The following is a 19,449-nucleotide window of genomic DNA, read 5'->3' as shown; positions in this document are numbered from 1 at the left end:
CACTTTGCCACTTTAACCTATCTTTAGATATTGTAGTGAAGAACTTGGTTGTTAGAACTACTGAACTCACACTTCTGTTGGTAGCAAGTGTACATTGCAGTAGCTTGGCAACTCAGAAAATAAGACTGTGGCAAAGATACTGGCTTTGCTGGATAAGAATCTTCAGAAGGAAAGATCTCTGTACCCTCACTACAGGTTTATAAAAGATGGCTATGCTCAGCTTTAGCATCCTCAGGCATTAAAAAAACAGCATTTTTCTCCAAGTCTCTTGAGAATGACATATATAGTGATAATCTTACATTATTTGGTCAATGAACCTATCTACCTGTAATCTCATTCTCCACATTTCCGTATCTTTTGTATAAAGCACAAGAACTTAGATATCATTAGATCTTGATGAGCACAATTAGAATCAAACTATGAAGTTGCCAATTTCCCTATTTCAGCAGGACAATTCCAGGTTCCCAGTTGTCCGACTTTGAAACCAGGGAAGAAAAACATTCCCTAAGATAAAGAATGCTTTATTGCCTTAAATCTGATTTTCTTTTAAAACAGTGTATTGTTTCATGTGTGGGATTTTTTTGAAGTCTATCAAAAATCTGAATCCCACTCAGATTACTTACGATAGAGCTAGAAAGAAGCCATTTATTTGTGTTGGCAGTGGTAACTGAAGACCATATTGTCACACAGACTCAGCTTTCTTTCTGGGTCAATCGTCTGAAATCCACAGAGAATTAAAACTTTGTCCAAATGGAAAACAACAGAAATGAGAATGTAGGCAAAAGGCTTAACTCATAAGCACCATTGACACTTCCTAGGAATAATGAAGGAACTAATTTTTAGCAAGTTAATTGAAAGCAATATGGAGCTTAACCCTTCCTGAATATTAAAGGCCTCGGGAAAGAGAACACATGGTCATTTCTCCCGTTGTACCAGGACACAAAGAGTTATAAACCTTGTACTCCTGGGATACAAAGCTCAGGAAGCCTATGAGTGATAGCTGATTACTGAAGGGAAGCTTGTTGAAGGAAAAGGTAAGGCAGGAGCCATGGCTATCCTCCCTCAAAGAAAGAAGAAACAGGCTGGTCCGGAGAAAGTTTGTGTAGAAGTATTACTTTGAACATAGACACCTACTGAGGGCAGACTATTCAGGAAAAGTGAGACAAGATGAGAATTTTATACACAATACTTTTCCATAAAGAGTTCTAATTGCCTGTTATTTATTTGCAAGGTTTACAGTGTCTGTAATTATGAAATATTTCTTCTAAATATGTGCCCATTTGCTTGTCAATCTGTCTCACATGGAATGAGTCAAAAGCCTAAAAGTATCCACCACAAAGTGTAACTTTCATGGAAAGATTTTAAGAAACAGGGACCTACATGGCTTTACCCCTTCTACAGAAATCACTGTGAAAGTAGGTGCCAGAGAAGTTCTCTCCCAGGTGAGCACCTTGAATACAGAGGAGTTACTTGTCTCTGGCTAAGCCTGGTGGGCCCTGAAAATTTACAGGAAACAATTCACAGCAGATGAATATCTGCTTTGAAAAATGAATTGACAAACACTATAGACAAGATATAAAAAGTAAGAGATGAGAGGACCTAGTATATAAATATTTAGTGCACTAAATGAATCAATGTTTAATTCAGCCTAGACTGATGGGCTATACATGTTTTAAAGAATTAGATTTTTTCTGTTATTGCCTGTTCCATATCATCTCTACTATCATGGATACCAATGCATTTCCCAAACTTCCAAAGTCAACATTTTGGCTTCATAAAGTGGACCTCATTTTCTGCTGAATACAGTAGAATATAATTCCCTGAATGCCCTCTGAAGGTACATCTCATTAATTAATTGTCTAACAAAGACTTGCTGAGAGAAGGTGTATATTCAGCAGCCAGTATTTTCAGACACTGAAATTTTTCAATATTTTTTTCTGATGACCATGATTGCACAATTATTATAGGGAATTGTGATTTACCATGAATTTCCGGATTTGAAAAAAATGTTGACTCAAAAAAACCTCTTTTGGCTACTGACATTACCAGAGCAGAATCTTACATACACTGAAACATTCTTTAAAGCTTGAAAGGAGTCTAATAAACTCAAAAGTTTTGAGCAGACCAAAGGTATCCTGTCCCCTCATTACTGTATATGTGTAATCTAGTAGGGTCACGCAGTACGTTTACTGACTTCTAGTTGAAAAGATTGCATGAATACTGTCCTGAGGAGTGCTCAGTTAATACCTCCACTTCAATCTTTCACAATTTGCCATAATGTTCAACAAAGAGCCTGGACAAGGAGCCTGCTGTAGCTCCAGTACAGCTACTGTTTGAAAAATAATAGTCCAAAATTTAACAGCTGCATCCTGTAGCTTACAAGAATGGCCTGGGAGCAAGTCTTTGCTTCAGTTCATTAGTGGCATGGGGAAGGAGGAGAGAGGAAAATACAAATGGAAGGAAATAAACTCCACACCAAAATGTGAAACTGACTCATTAAAATAAAGTGTGATGTAATTAAACTGTGTAGTAAAGGCCTTGCTGTACATAAATCACATAATGAAGTGCATTTGAGCATGAAATATTATAGTTTGCAATTACCCTGTAGAGTCTGAGACTGTACAAATCAAAACTGCACATAATTAGGACAGAAAAGTGGCACAATGGTACTACTCAAACTGATAAAGGATTTGGCCACATAGATATATTGCTGTGGTTCAAATGGCATAGTAACAAAACATCTGTAGTATAAGTAAAAAAGCGGTTGAGAAAAAAAAAAAACAAAAAACAAACTACACAAACTACACAGCACTACACAAACTACACAAAAACTACTTCTCTTAAATGCACACCTTCTAACTGCCAAAGGAAAGAAACAGCATATTTCGTATGTCACAGTTGCATTACATTTGTTTCAAGAATAGATTGTATACACGAGTGCTATATTATTATAACTTGCAATTGCATGTAAAAATTGTCCTGAATTATTTCAAAATATTTGTGGAACTGTTGTACATGAACACTAGGGACTAAAAATAAATAGGATTTCATGATTAAAAATACCACTGTTTGCCATAAGTATAGCTGCAAAGATTGATATTTCACATTGATTAACTATATCATTCAATATAGTGTGGTAGCACACAGATTAAGAGAACAGAATGGAAAACACACCACTTTGCTTCAGTAAGACAAAAACTTACTGGATGACAAAAATCTCCTTGCGTCTAAAGAAAAACGAGGAGTATCTGGAAGTAAAACCCATCAACACTTTAGTATATAAACAAAATTAGTACTATTCTTATTCAGCTAACAGTTTGGAAACAATGCCATTTTGAAGATCTGTCATGGTCATTTATACAAGTTACAGTTATCATAGTGCATAGAAAATAATTCTGTCTCCAGAGAATGTATTCCACTGTTATTAGCAGGTAAAAACAATGCTATCTTGAATGGCATGTGCCCCACACAGAACACACCACATGCACTATATCAATGACTTCCAGATGATTCCTACTACGTTTTCTCATCTATTACAAGCAGTCATTCCTGTGTGCACTATTTTGAACACGTTTGTACATGCAATTGGCTTACTCTGTACCACACACATAGACATGTACACATTCAAACAAAACAGGTCAACAGCTACAACCTTTCATCTTCCAGCTATTCCTAGTCTGCAACAGTAGGATGCCTGACTGCTAGGGCAAGACTATTTTAGGCTTCTCATCTTTAAGGAGATTGCCTACCACAGTGTTTCATCTGTGACACAGCAGGGAAAATACAGGTAGGTAAAGAATGTTCACTAAACATTTCTAACTCAGTTGGATGCCATAGATTGTTGAGAATCATCATTATATTGTATCTAATTGGTGAATAATATCAATTTTTCCAGCAGTCAGAAAGAACAATCTGTTTTCCTTCAGATATGTACCCATGACAAGATTCTCTGTTGGACAAAAAATATGAATTGCCTGGACTTGCTACATAGCCAGTGTACTGAACTCCTCAGAAATTCAAACACTATGCAAAACCCTTTGTGAAAAAAAAAAGAAAAAAAAAAAAGCTTTCTAAATGTCAATTAAACAATGACGGGTTTGTTATTGAATTAGCTAGCCAGGACTTCTGCAGGGTTTGACTATTTCAAAATGCTTAGTTAGTTTTGCAATCTATACAAAACACTGGGCCATCAAAAATACTACTGTGTTTAAATTCTGTATGTTTAAAGATATGTAGCCTTTTTTTTTTTTTTTGCCAACACAATTAAACAGTGATTTGCACTTAGATCTTTATCTTGTTGTAAAAAGAGCTGAAGATTAAGTGATTTTCTAAAAGCTAGTGAGAAGTGTCTTGAGGATGGAGGTCATTCTTTGAAAAAGGATCTCAGTGACCTGTGTAAATAAGAACACCACAAACACTTCCAAACAAGCAAAGGTCAGAAAGGGGTCATGGCTACAGCCCCTTTGGACTACTATTTTGCCTAAGGAGTATGCTTACCGTGTAAATCTCTCATCCTTCAGCTCCAGGTCTGCCACTGTAATCAACTGATCCAATTTGAATTTAGTGTCAATAATTTCAGCATCTCGTGGGGAGTATGTGCCTCCCTCTTTTTGCTTTTGCCGAATTCTAAAAAGAAAATATTAGTGCAAAAATAAATATGCAAACAATTTAAAAACACATATATATCAATACATTGATTAGACAGGCTGAAACTTAAAAATGGCTGCCAGAAGTCCTTCCTTGGCCTTTATTCTGCTCTCACTTCCAATTTAGTCAAATCCAGCAGTTATTTTGTCTAAAACTCATGCAGAAAGAATCTAGCCTACTCATACTTTTAGTTTTCCTACATACATTCTTTGGCAATGCCTGAATGATGCAGCTGAGAAAGAACAGAACTTGCGCTGGAATGAGCAAGCTAACATCATTTATGCAGTACCCAGCCTGCTTCTTTATGTGGGCATTTGTTCACAATTCAAATTAGAGGTTCATTTCTCTTTCACATGTAAGACTTTTAAGTATTTAATTGTTAAATTTATCAGTAAGGCAGAAAATAGCATTTGGAATATTTACTTCATATCAATCTGTTTCCCCGCAGAGCTGACAGTAAATAGGGTTAGCCATCATGCTAACTTTACCAGGTGACACTCTGAGCTGTACCTTCCACTCAGGTGAATGGAGAAGTGACTCTAAAATGGTAAGATAGATGTCTGCTCTGATTCACCCGCTGGGGAAGCTTGTTTTCCTCCTTCAACTATGGAGACTAGCCCTACGAGACTAAAGTTAGCCTCTGTGAGTCCCTCCCTAAGTTTCTACATAAAAAGATTAAAAAAAAAAAACACAAAAAAACCCCCAGTACATTCTGAAATGACAGGTTAGTTCCATTTATAGGACTGTTTCAGCTCTTCATTAAAAGACTATTGAGTATTTGCAAACATGGTATGGCAAGGATGCATAAATCTTACCTTGCAAAAGCATAGACTGCAGCCACCAAAAGAACAACTGAAAGTATGCACAAAGTAACTGCAAGGATAACTTCTACAGATCTTCCTGACAGTCCTTCACCTGCAACAGAAAGTGGAAATCTAATATTTAATAGATCCATTATCATTTCTACATTTCTAACAGGAAGGAATCAGGTAGAGATGAAAGACAGACTCTTCTATCTCATAAAAACTGCATGTGTTTTTTATCAGTTGCAGAGTTGCTCAACAAAAGAAAAACAGGAGCCATTTGTTTAGAAGCTCCTAAGCATTGCTGATCTATGTAATACATATGCTAACAGTACATGTCTACAGCTATTTGTACAACCATCCAGTGGTGCTCTTCAGGTTTACCTGCTAAGCAGGTTATGGTAGGTCTACACTTCACTCACATCAGCTGGAGTGTGTATAACACTAACCTTAGTTGAGCTCCTGCTTCAGCCTCAGTGCAGCCAAGAACAGACACACTGCTCTAACAGTTAGGAATAACCAAGCACCAAAAGTGGAAAAGAAAGAGCAACAAGTCTAAAGCTATAAGGTTTGTAGCTATCACTCACAGACAGGAATAAAAGATACTTTTTGGAGATCCCCTCCTCAGGGTGTTGAAGGAATGCACCTAGTGACTGGATCTGAACAGTCTGGATTAATCTGCCTCATGGATGATTAACTCATGCTCTTTATTCATATGGAAATTGGTGATATTGTTAGAATAGCCATCAGCGGGTCTGAAGGTATCTTAAAGAGCTTGATGATATTAAGTTAAAGGGGCTGGTATTCTTATCAGTCCCTCCAGGTGAGAATGAAGGTTCATTTAAAGACTGATACACCTGTGTTTTAGTATTTTTGAAACTTCTTTTCCAGTTTCTTTGGTGCTGAGTCCTTTAATTTCCCGTTCTTCCTGGTAATACTGTCCCTATCTCAGAAACGTTAGCCTCTTTTCTCCTTAGGCACACAGTGAAAATAAGAGTAACAAGGTATTACTACTGCTGATATTCTTCGTTTGTGCTGGTATGCACCTCCACTTTCTGATCCACAATAGGAAACCTAGCTCCTGTCCAGCTTTGAGGAAGGACAGAAAAATATACTGCCTTCCTGAAACTGAGATTTCCCACTCATGGAACAACATCCTCCCAAGGACACACTGGAAAACACTGGAGTCCTGATTTCACTTCTCTCAAAAGACTTAGAGAGCATATTGCAGATGATCTGGACTTCATGTACGTTGTAGAGCATGATTAAAATTCAATGATCTTGACTTAGCTGAATAAATTGTCTTAAAACAATAGGATACAATTTTGTAAGACCAAGTGCATAGTTCTACATGTAGACAGGAATAATCAATTACAATAATACAGCACAGTAAACAGTAGGTTAGGTAGCAATTTATTGTAAATTTGTGATTATTGTAGACCACAAGCAACATGAATAAGCGATATAAGGCTTGTATGAAATGACAGACATAGCTTTGTAGTACAGAGAATTAAGCATAGTTTTCTAAACACCTGACATAATTCCTCCACTGCATTAGTAAAGCCTCAGGTGCAACACAGGGTGCTACAAGGTCAAAACAATTTAGACCAGGCCCAGACAACAAGAAAAAAGCAAGTATATAAAACAATGTTGCAAGGGGAAAAGCAATGAAGAAGTCCCTGATCTCTGTGATTGATCTACTCATAAGATGGCATCAACAACAAAAAAAGTTTTGATTATTTCCTGTTTCAATGGCTTTTTATTTCATATGGAAAAAGATCATACTTGTACAGGACTACTGAGTTGCCCACAATGATTTGCTGAAATAGCTATTACAGTTTATAGAATGGCTATAAGCTGCCATGATGTACTACAGTTTTAAACAGTATTTGCCACCACATCTTAATTATCTCTTGGAAAAATCTTGACCTTTCCTTGTAGTATGGACATTATTTTAGCAATCCCAGTCATGAGTTATAAGGAAGAAACCCTACTTCTCCAGCTGAAGAGGAGAGGTGTGGTACTCGAAGTATGGCTGAGTGGGAAGGCGATACTAAATTGTATTCTTTGTTACCATTAAAAAATCATTATTGCAGCTGTGTATTGCAATAGTTTCTGCTTCTTTGTTCCTCTCTAGCAAAATTGCTGTTGCTTAACAAGAGTATCAGAAATCTGTGACAGATCTCTCTTATAGATTTCCATATTTTTTCTTCAAACCTATTTAGCATGTAGTATTAAATTGCACAGATACAAGGTCAGTTTTCTGGTTTTCCAGATCAAAAGTATAAGTAGACTCAGAAACCAAAATAATCAGGGAAGTTTTCTGAGCTTTAATGAATACCTATGACAAAATTCAAGTTATTGTTTTATCTCCTAAAACAAATGTATTGTGTTAGCAAAACACAGATTTCAGTGATTATTACAAAAGATAATTATTGATTCAAAATGGAATTGCATTTCTGATTTCAGGCAGCATAAATTTCTTCAGAAATTGTAGTGTTGTTACAAGTGAAATACAAGTCATTGGCCACAGAGATATCCAACAGCTACTGATCTTTTCAGCATGTTTTCTGAGTTATGCTTCTAGAGCAAGTCTGAAGTTCGTATTACCAAAGCATGTTCTATAAAGAAACACTTAGGCAAGGTTCCTCAAATTATGAGTCTCAAGAGAAAATGTGTCTGAAAAAATCTAACTTTCTTCATTCACTTAACATGCAGCAATGGCTGTGCTGGGGCTGACAACAGCAGTCCTGGTGCTGTACCAAGGCTACTCATCTGCAGTACCTGTCACACTTGTGATATATGAATTTGATGTTGATTTCACAACAGTTTTGTATGAAAGCACAGAAGGAACTCTTAATTACCTATTCCACTTAAGTTTTGTTTAAAAAGCAGTACTTGATGTTAAACATTAGCACAGAAGGCAATAGAATATGGATATTAGGAGCCATAGACATTTGAGGAATTTATCAGGGCTATTTTTTATCCCACTACATTTTATTCAGCTACAAACAGCTCTTGCTTCTTTATGATTTACACCACAGGAGACAATATCACAAGTTTTCAATAACAAAAAAGAATAGCATGAATTATACTATCTGCCTGCTACTACAGCATAATTTCTCTATTTGTCTTGATGATTTCTTTAAGAATTTCAGAGTTTCCTGTTAGAAAGGTGCCCAGGTATGTCCATCTGACTGGATAAATTCTGACCCATTTCCAGCAGACTTGTTTTCTCTGATCAGACATAAAGTCTCTTCCTCACTGGTCAAGCTACTTGCTTCATTGGATTAGAAATTTTTAACTCAGAACCAATAAAAACAACTTTTGTCTTTCACTTTCTGAAACATTCAGGACTGGAGAAACAGTGCCAGATCCTTTCAGAATATTCAGGTAGTGAATTAGCATTTCAGGATCTTCAATATCAGATCATGTAACAAATTTCTAACATGGATTAGATGAATAAGGGAGCTCATATCACAGAAGATGAATGCCAAATGAAAAATATGTGCCCACTAAAATTCTTCTGGGTACTCATCCAGTTGTCTTGGGATCCCTTTTCAGAAAGTCAGGGCTAAAGCCCCAATTAATTTATTGGGGCTAAAGCCCCAATAAAGCCCCAATTTTGGTGGTACATCAACACCTCCGTGGAAGAATTCATGCTGGATTTGAGACCCTGTAACAGCTGCCTTATTGGCCAGTGACATCAGAACCAGATGGTTTCTATTAGGCAATATTAATTTATTAATACAGAGCTTTGTCTGTATCTAAAAGCTGAAGGGCTACATGGTCATGTCCTCAAATGACCTGCCAGTTGAAGAAATGATCAGCAGCTGAGAGGTTTACTACACCACGCTCACTGGAATAGCTGTAATAGTAAATCGAACAGAGAGGGACATTGCACAAACAGCATAGCTTCTGACTATAGTCCACCTAATCAAGGTAAGCAATCCCGGCAAAATAGTATTTTCATTGATACAACTGAATCTCTGCTAATGAACTTTGACAATATTTCTTTTTCATTTAACGGTCCAGGCTGAGGTAAGACATCCTGAAAAGGACATAGGAAAGAATGGATGCATTTCCTCACCAGGCAACAACCATCCTAGTTAATCTAGGTCCAACAAAAATAGATACTGTTTACTACAGGGAAATCAGTCTACTAAAAAGGCACATTAAATTGTCTAAATTCTTTGGAAATAGAGAAATACTTTAATGAATGTCACTCTCCATACCTAAAGTTTTGACAGGATCAGAAAAGTCAGAATCTGTAAACTGTCCTTTAACATTAGTTGCTCTGAACTTAAACCTGTAAAATAAAACAAAGAAAAGTAATTAACATAAAGTTTATGTGTATTTCCTTAAAAATATTTAATTTAGAAACTAAAAACTATTGAAGTTTTAGTATAATATAACCTGGTATCCTTATCCACCTGCAAAAGTGACATTATGACAGACATCTAGGACTCAGTGTCAATATGTTAAATGTATAATGAAACTATATGAAGCAGGCTATATATCTTGAATTTGGGCTTATTTAATTTAGGAACTCAGTAAACACTAAAAAATTAAAAAATAATTGTCTCCCATACTTCCACTTCAGACAAAAACTTGAAATTAACACACACAGTGATACTTCAAGCTCCAACTTTTCATTATTGAACTACTTGTTTTGTTTATTTATTTATGTATCTATACTTGCTTGTGTAAATGTATATTTCACTTAAATGTTTCTCTTGGACTAACATACAGGCAAACGTACTTACAGGTACTGTTTTCTTGGTTTCAGTGGGCCGTTACATATTTTATCTTGACTGCCTGGTATCATACATGTAGTATCAGTGCCGATGACATATATCTCTTCTTTGCCACTCAGATCTTCTTTTCCTTCTATACATGGTGGGTTTGGAAAGCCTTCATTTGTAAAATACAGTCTTGGTCTGTTGAAGTAGGCATCATACCACTTAGTAACATTCCCATCATGCTGAGCTATTGTCCAGAAAAGAAATAATCAGAAATAATTTACATTCTAATCAGATTGTAAATAAGTTAAATAAAAGATTATTTTTTTAAGGACTTAGCATGCTATTAGTGCCATTTATACAACTAAGGCTGTAGCTCTCTTTTTACTTGAGCCCAAATGTCCTAAAGACCCCACACCACCTGTATTTTGCTAACTAAGAGTAAGTCAACTGAATCACAGCTAGAAAACTTCAGGGTCAGTTTCACACATAAGCTGTGCCTGTAGAAGACATCACTCGTGCAATCCATTTACTTTGAAACTGGGAATATCTAGCAAAGACGGTAAAAAGTGTTTACTCCAAATACAGTTTCATAAATGAAATGACTAGTTTTCCATAAGTGGTCAGTACCGAGCAACTCTGACAGGAGAAAAATCTTCAAAATATCTCTTAACATGGTATTTGCATATTGTTCAGTTCAAGAGAAACTTCATAGAAATAGCTATGAAGTAAATGTCTCTAGGATTAGTGCTGAAATACATCATTCAGAAAACGGTGAGAGACTCTACCACTTAATGTGAATACTTTACCTCCACACTTTTAAAGATAGCAAACCAAGCGAAGTAAATACCTCGAATTTTTCCTTCTTAGGTAAAGTAAGCCTGACCATATGATGTCCACTCATGAAACTCCCACGCACATTGGTAGGCAATTACTCAAAAGAGTATCATGAGACTGGTCACATGCGTAAGTGTTCATCAGTCCATACAAGGGAATACGCATTCTAACCCACAGTCTACAGAAGGGATTTATGTAAATCCCTCTGCCCCCATTATGAAATGGAAATATCAACTGCACATGACTGCATTCTTTTACAGGCAACACTAATAGCAATAGAAAAAAAAAAAAAAACTTGCAGAAAAAGTTTTATATTTATTCATCCTTCACAAAAGCCAAATGTGTTTATTTCTTCAAGAAGATGAAGAAAATATAAAGAAAATATAATGATAACAGTAGGGCTTCATTGGCAAGTGTTCTCAAAACCCAGCCTACAGGTATTGTGGAAGACTCTTTGCTGTTAGTACTGCTGTCACAGATAAAGTAATTTTGTCAGCTGTTTTCTAACATGAAGTTTCTGACAACCAAAAAAAAAAAAAAGCTGAAAATAAATTTATAAAAAGCAGAAAACAATTTTCAAGAGAATATATAAAATTCTACCTCCAGCTTCCGCAACAAGAACCTGTATCTTCTTGATAGGTCCATGATCATCACTGTAATAGCATATTGGCATTCTGATTGTAATTGTTGTGGCTGTGACAAGTAAGGCCCCATTGGTATCATAAACAGGTGCTGGTTTCTTTTTAGGCCGTGGCGGTTCTGTTTTTAAACAAAGATATACCACAGAGTTTTGTTTTCCACTGCAAGTACTTTGTTCAGGCACATAGCTGTGTTACGGAAAACAAATCATCGCCATATTTTCAGGGACAATTTAATGTCCTAATTCATGCTCTAAGCCTCTAAAAACTGTATTCTCTTAAATGCCTCTGCATATCAGTTTTCCATTAAAAAAATAAAAATATTGTTTTAGATTTTCAGAGGAATTTCAGTCAACAACTGTATTTATTTCCATGAATATGATACCGTATAACTAGTTATACCTCCATTATATTCTTCTAAGCTGTTTGCTGATGGTAACTAAAATACTGATGTCAATATGCTTGCTTCACTGTGCTGCACATGGTTTAGCAAATGATCAGTGACACATAGCAAAACTGAGCACTGCAATTCCAGGCTATCAGTTATGTGCTCCTGTTCCTACTTCCTCTAAAAATACACAAAGGCACACAACTATGTAGTCACAGGTAGAAAAACAACTTCTTCAGCATTTATAAAGATGTCAGAAAAAGGGCTCTTTTTGAGACATACCTTTGATATCCATGGTTACTTTCAATTGAATTTTTGGTCCTGCGCCTGCACCATTAATTGCATACACCTTAAAAAAACAAACACTTATTAATGAGTATTTGTACTAGCTTCAAATCAGCCAAATCTAGATATACCTGAAGCAACAATGAATGCTGAAACACTCCTTTCATGCCATTCACACTTTGCTAGAACTTACCTCATATTTCTTTACAATCCTAAGTACAGTAATCCTTTATCACTTGTAATGTAGCTCTTACAAAAAGGAGAAAAACAAACCTACTTGAACAGTTATGTTGCCACCTCTCACGTATGATTCTCTGATTATATGAAAGGACTCTTTCACATAGAGAGGGACTCTCTCAGGGAGTGTAGTGACAGGAAAAAGGGTAACAGCTTTAAGCTGAAAGAGGGCAGGCTTAGATTAGATATTAGGAAGAAATTCTTTACTCAAAGGTTGACAGGTTTCCCAGAGAAACTGTTGATGCCCCATTTCTGGAAGTGTTCAAGGCCAGGTTGGATGGGGCTTTGAGCAACCTGGTCTGATGGGAGGTGTCCCTGCCCATGGCAGAAGGTTTGAAAGTAGATGACCTTTAAGGTCCTTTGCAACCCAAACCACTCTGTGATTCTACGACTACAAGCATAGTCTTCTAGTAAGCTCCCCTTGCAGAACTGGACCTTTCATCTGAACCAAATTTGCAATGCAAGTGCTGGAATTAAGAGAGAAATTTAGTCTTGTGCCTGTGACAATGTGTCACAGGCTGCTTCAGTAGGACATGAACTTGTGCACAGCTACCACTAGTGATGTTTTGGGCTCCCATTCACTCCTCCCTTCTCATTGTTCCCCTCTTTCCTCAGACTTCACATTCTTCACAACCCAGCTAACATTCTCTGTATGACAGTTTTGATTTGGCTTAGTTCTGTGTTCCCTATCCAGGCTAATCGCTCAATCACACCAAAGAAAAAGTATTAATTCTTACGCTGACATTATAGGTATGTCCTCCTTTCAGTCCTTCTATCATCGCAGTGACCGACTGATCTGTTTTATCAATGACACTAAGGTTGTGGATCCAGATAGCAGCAGGGTCATCTTCATTGTACACCATAGCTTGATACACCTGAATATTCCCATTTGGTTCAGATGGCGGCACAAATGTCACTTGGAACTTTGTTACCTCATCAGGTATCTTCTGAAATGTTACGTTGTTAGGTGGGTCTTCAGGCACTGAAACAGACATTTAGTAATCCACTTAAATCAGTTCACTACTATGACTATTAGAGTAAAACCTGAAAAATTACAAATTATACTTTCACATATCTATATTTCATTTGTAGCTTCTGCTTTTACCAAAATAATCTCAATTTTTATTATTTATGTAAATATTTACAAAGACAAATAAAAGTTAAATTTGTAGTGAAATATTATTCTTGATGATAGCATTTAATGCTATAAATGTTAAAAATAATTGTTAGATAACCCTCATTAGTTTCTACTCAGAAAAGTTTCTTCTGATTTTCTACTCAGAAAGCCTGAAGGCACCATTGTACCTTGAAATATATCCTGAGGTAAACAGATCCTCTCATGGGCTGACAAGCAAGAAGCAAGTGTTAGTCTTGAGTATCCTTTCCTGAAAGCCTTCTGTCAACAGTGAGCTCCTTCCCAACATATAAACAAGCCACCATGCTTACCACAGCTAACTCTAAGAAAAAAGTTTTCCACTAGCTGATGCCCAGACATATGCAGGGAATTACAACAGGTCAAACAAGTGTTTCAGCTTCTGTCCAGAAATGTATCAGAAGCCAACAACCACACAAACACAACATGCACTTTTGCCAAAGACAGTTATTTGTCAAACTTTATTCCAGTAGTTTATTGTCAAGACAGCAGAGGTATAAATCATTTTCCCAATGTCCCTGTCTGAAAGAAAAAGGCTGTAACATTCTTTCCAGGCAGCTGAATATTTACTGCTCTACCTGAGCAGACAAATATGTAGCATGACCTCTAAACAGTGAAATCAAGTAACTGAAAGTAAAAACATTCCCTCAGCCAAGGATTTAGATGCAGTTGTCAATCTTCCTTTTTTTTCTTTTCTTTTTTTTTCTTTTCTTTTCTTTTTCTTTTTAACCCCAGCCAATGAGTGAAAGCTCAGGTTTCTCTAGAGGAGTAAAGTCTATGTAAATTAGTCCTGTCTTCCTCAGATACTCAGCTGTGTGCTAGACTGTGCAAACCAGATGAGATGAGATGAGATGAGATGGAAAAAACAACTGTTCTTCACTACGGTTACCCAACCTTCTAATGTATCACACTTTCACATGAAAGAAAAGGCTACCAAAAAAGGTGGCTCACAAATCAAAAAAGATAGCTCACAAGACAGACACAGCTACCAACAAATTTAATCTTCATTCATTTTTCCACAATAAAAATCCCTGGGGATATAAACAGGTCATGAAAACTTTAGAATTTGACATATTAAAGGCATTATATATATACGTACATATACGCACACACACATCATATCACTAGGGACATTAGATTTTCATACATGAAAGGAAAGATAAATGATAAATACAATCACTATGTAGTATATGCTAATCTGAAATTAATTTGGATATATAGCTAAACCAGTTGACCTGGAGCTAACCTCACTATAGATAAAGAAATTGTACTTTAGACTGAGTTGATAATTAGTTTGAATGAAGCAAAACTTCAATATTTTTTCAGAAAAAAAATGTGTTTTTTTTTTAAATATCCTTAGTGAACAACTCAAAACCTGCAAAAGTAGCAGACGGAGCACAACCAGGAACTATGTATGTTAAGATAGAACTGTATCTTTCCCATGTACATGTTTATATTTTGCTAAGCAAATGTTGTCTACTTTACTGTAAAGCCTCTTGGTGTCATGAGTCCTCATATAGTTCCTCACATTCAGCGCTCAATTTTATTTCTCTGTTAAACTTAATAGCATCAGCAGGTTTTTCACCTTAATATCTGCCTGATTGTTTTGAAAATGTGGTAGAGCTGACTTTAGCACTACACTTATGGGCTACCAACCTCCTTACACTACGAATATACAAATTATGTCCTAAGGTCAGTACAGGTGCCATTTATAAGCAGTGTGATCCAATTCACTTAAAGGTAAATCTTATTATGTATTATCACCATCACTTTCTTGCTGATTGGCACCTTCTAAACATTAAAGAAAAAAATATTGTGAGAACAAATCTGCATTAAAAGCACACCGTGTCTTCAAAATTGTCATTTATCAGATGAAAGAAAAAACAGCAAACTTTGATCCAGATGAAGTGGAGAAAAATACAAACCTGCTTCAAAAGTGGAGACAATTACTGAAGAACTAGCCTTGCCTTCAATGGCTGCAGCATTAACGTCACCCGTAAAGGCAATGATTACTACAGAATACCTTGTAAATGCCTTCAAATCAGAAATTTCTAGGATTTTACCCTCATCATTTTTCTTCAGGAACTGGGCTTTATAATTGTCATTATCTACCTGCAAAATAAAAAAAAAATAAAAAATAAAAGATTTACAAGATTTCAAACAGCCAACAGCAGGGCATTACTATTTGAACACCATATTTAACTTGTATTTCCCTCCTTTCCTAACTGCTGCACAGGGGGGTATACACCCACCCCACTCATGTTGCTTCTTAAACACTTTGTGTAATATAGGAAGTGGGCTGTTTGTTTGGGTTGGGTTGGAAGGAACTTGGTGCCCTCTTCCAATGAGCAAACATAGACCGATTGGCAGACAGTGGGTCAAGGGAGCAGTACTAATCTGAAATGGGAAACAACCTAGGCAGAGATCCAGAAGATGATCAGCTATATAGTTTTAAATGGTTTGGAATACAAAAATGAAAAGAAAATTGGGTAGCAATTTACAATGTTGATAGCACCACAGAGAAAGCAATTCTTCTTGGGATTCATTAATAACAACACTACAGCTAAGACTGTAGAACGGAGTAATTCTGTCACTAGAAGAGCTGGAAAGTTTAAATAATTGGGGATTAATCTAGAAAGGGAAAGATGGCAGAAGACAGTAATAACTTCAAAATATAAGAAGGATGTTACTGAACTGAGGATAATCCATTGGTTTTGGTGTTTGAGAAAATACAGATAGAAATGATCTTTGCACTAAAAAAGATAACAAATATTACAAAAATTGCAACAATATACCTAACCATATAACTAAGGCTGTGACTGTAATGTTAGTTAAAAACTGGAATAATCTATGGAAGGTTGCTGAGAAGCTTTCCACATTGGACATTTTTAAGAACAAGATAATGAATTGCCTGTCAGGAAGATTCCAGGTATGCTTGTTTCTGCATTATAGCAAGAATATGGACAAGATTACTTATTGAGATCCCTACTTCTAAAGTAATCTGTAGTTCTGTAGAAAAATATACAATGTTGAGCTTTATATCCAATCTAATCTTAGCTTAAAAAAGGAGAAAGATAAAATATGGGGGCTTTTCTAGCATATGATCAAGTATCATTTTCAAAATTCTTTTTATGTCTATTCCCAGTACTTCAGTTAATGATGTTTTCATTATTGTTTCTTCAGTATGTTATTTGAAAAGAGGATTAGGAAGCTGTACAGTAGTTTTCCCACTGGATGTAATCTGTATTAAACACAGCTGCTAAAACATTAGAATAGTTCAATCATACCTTTTATTTGACAGATATGCATCTATCCCCACTGAGAATTAACCTGAACTAAACTTTCTGATGGACTAAACAGACATTCATTTCCTGGGATGGCCATCAAGGGCTTTTCCTATCTGACTATCAAAAATCTGGCATATAAATATTTATACCAGAGCTAAAATACAATCACAACAATGCATCATTATATTTATATTATTTCTAAAGTTGTACGGTTTGGTTCCATTTGCCTTATAAAATCCGAATACATTATTAAAAAATACTAATTAAGGTCTTTTAAGAATAAATACGTCAGAGTAGAAATCTGAAACTATTCTGTTCTGTGAGCTAATTTTTGTAAATCCTTAAAAACTCTCAGCTGAGAACTAAAATGAACAAATTTGTACATGCAGAATTTTGTGGAATTTGGAGTCTTCACAAAAAGTTCCCACTGGGAAAATAAAACATACGTTTAAATTTTCTTTGCAAACATATTGTGACAGGTATATTGGCCTTTAGGAAGTAGTAGATTTGTCTATTAAGAGAATTATCTACAGAACTGACACCTGTAGCTACTGATCATTAGAAAGATAACATCAGGTAACAAGGAATCCCTAAAGATAAAACGGCATACTTGAAATATATTTGGGCAAAAAAATACAACTTTTTAAAAACAAAAACAAGGTCCAACAAATTGACCATATCAAAATGGGTTTTTAAGTTTATTCTAAATGCTGGCAGGAAAAATTCCACAGTTCATCTTAATAAGGAATTTTACTGTAACTTCCATTGCTCAGGTATTCACAACATTTTCATAGTGCAGAATCTGATGACGCCCGTTTATAATTTAGGAATTATCAGACAAAAGAGGAATAGTTTATTTAATCAATAAAATAATTAAATATTGCACACAAACCATCAATCTTTAATATTTTAATTTGAAAGTTTTATTAAAAGCTTGAAAAGTAGTTTTACTGTTGATGTATTATCATGAAATTTAGACAAAAGGGACAGGAAATTTTCACCAGAAAGAAGTCTTCTCTAACTTTAGTAAAGGTGGAATACAGATTGTTATCTAATTTCTTGTGTCCTGCCTAATGGGCCAAGGAACAATTCCTTCCATTACTTATGTGCTGTACATATTCTAGAATCAATTTTAAGAAAGGGAAAACAGCAGTACACATTACTCTCCATTGTAACTATACTGAGGAGTTTAAAAAAAATTGCTTTTTTACTAATCTCCTTAGAAATTTTAATTGCACAAAAATCTCATCATTAATACTTTAGCATATCTGTAATCCTTATGATTCATTTAGAAACACTTAAAATGTATAGACAATAATATTATTTTTTTCTCAGAGAAGAGAAAACTTTCTATATATGGTCTTTGAATTGTTTGAAGCATTCTTTATTTTTCCCCCATTATCTAACAGATTGATGCAGAATTTTTGAAGCTGCAAACAGCAAGTTTTCCTTACTAAAGTCTAGTAAACTCCTTCCCTTTTACACAGATAGCCCTGTATAATTTCTGAACTATCAGGGAATCTCTATTGTACTTAAAACTTCTCATGTGCTCAAACTGAAAGTTCCATATCTTGCTGCAGGGCATGAAATGACTTGTGGTTTATTAATGGTTGTTTTAAGGGCAGTACAGGAAGAAAAGAAAAAGGCCAATAGAGATTTTCTCTTATGTCAGGCTTTTTCTGCTTATAAAGATCAAGAAGAAAGAAGTGTTATTGCTGTGCTACCAAAATACAGTTATTTTGATGGACAGAGCACCGAGTGGAAAGTGAAAAATCTGGTTTGACTTTAAAATTGGCCCTCTGATGCACTGTGTAACTTCGTACAAGTCACTTCTGATTGCTAGGCTCTCCACTCGTCTGTAAAATTATGACAATGACCTTTTTCTTTGGATCAAAAATAAGTCATTATCATTTTTACTGGTAAACAATATCATTATTGTTGGAACAAGGTACACCTCTGCAAAGCTCAGCTATTGTTTTGCTGCATACAATTATAGCTAAACCTTTTATTGTGCAAGATCTATTAGCACACATTCTTTCATATCAATTAATTAATCTATCTCCCATTAAGAAATTTGTAAATGTATAATGAATTCTTTGGTGGAGTTTATGTGAAAATGGCCACGTCAGTCATATCATTTTTCACTCCAGTTTATGTCTATCCTATAACTTCCATTAAAAAAAAATCTGTTGTGAGTTTTTATATCACTAAGCATCTGTATTATTATCAAAAATAGAACAGAGTTGTCTTACTGAGGTAATGTCTATGAGATAGCATGTTGGTCCAGTAATGACGACAGGTTCACTCCAGCTGATATTAATACTGTGAGGAGATGTAGCTAACACTGTCACATTTTCTGGAGGACCATCTGGAGCTACAGAAAAAAAATACTTATGTGAATCACAGCCAGAGAAGTTCACAACAAATAAACC

At 35.6% G+C, this 19,449-nt stretch overlaps 1 protein-coding gene across 7 annotated transcripts in view; it reads right to left on the bottom strand.

The window, feature by feature from the left end:
- Nucleotides 1–19,449, bottom strand: part of PTPRQ (protein tyrosine phosphatase receptor type Q) — a 138,235-nt gene that overhangs the window by 25,031 nt on the left and 93,755 nt on the right. For 5 of the 7 annotated variants that reach the window (XM_080584383.1, XM_080584380.1, XM_080584384.1 and 2 more), the window contains 10 exons: nt 19,270–19,391; nt 15,656–15,842; nt 13,315–13,559; nt 12,338–12,404; nt 11,630–11,788; nt 10,217–10,439; nt 9,686–9,759; nt 5,463–5,562; nt 4,498–4,626; nt 3,204–3,248 (listed from right to left, as the gene is read on the bottom strand). In XM_080584383.1, the coding sequence (XP_080440509.1) occupies nt 3,204–3,248; nt 4,498–4,626; nt 5,463–5,562; nt 9,686–9,759; nt 10,217–10,439; nt 11,630–11,788; nt 12,338–12,404; nt 13,315–13,559; nt 15,656–15,842; nt 19,270–19,391 (1,351 nt within the window). The remainder of the gene's footprint in view (nt 1–3,203; nt 3,249–4,497; nt 4,627–5,462; nt 5,563–9,685; nt 9,760–10,216; nt 10,440–11,629; nt 11,789–12,337; nt 12,405–13,314; nt 13,560–15,655; nt 15,843–19,269; nt 19,392–19,449) is intronic. The other 2 variants (XM_080584381.1, XM_080584382.1) reach the window with 1 other exon arrangement.

Source organism: Anser brachyrhynchus (genome assembly GCF_964034855.1).
Source record: "Anser brachyrhynchus genome assembly, chromosome: 1".
NCBI lineage: Eukaryota > Metazoa > Chordata > Aves > Anseriformes > Anatidae > Anser > Anser brachyrhynchus.
This window is presented reverse-complemented; position numbering and strand designations above follow the sequence as displayed.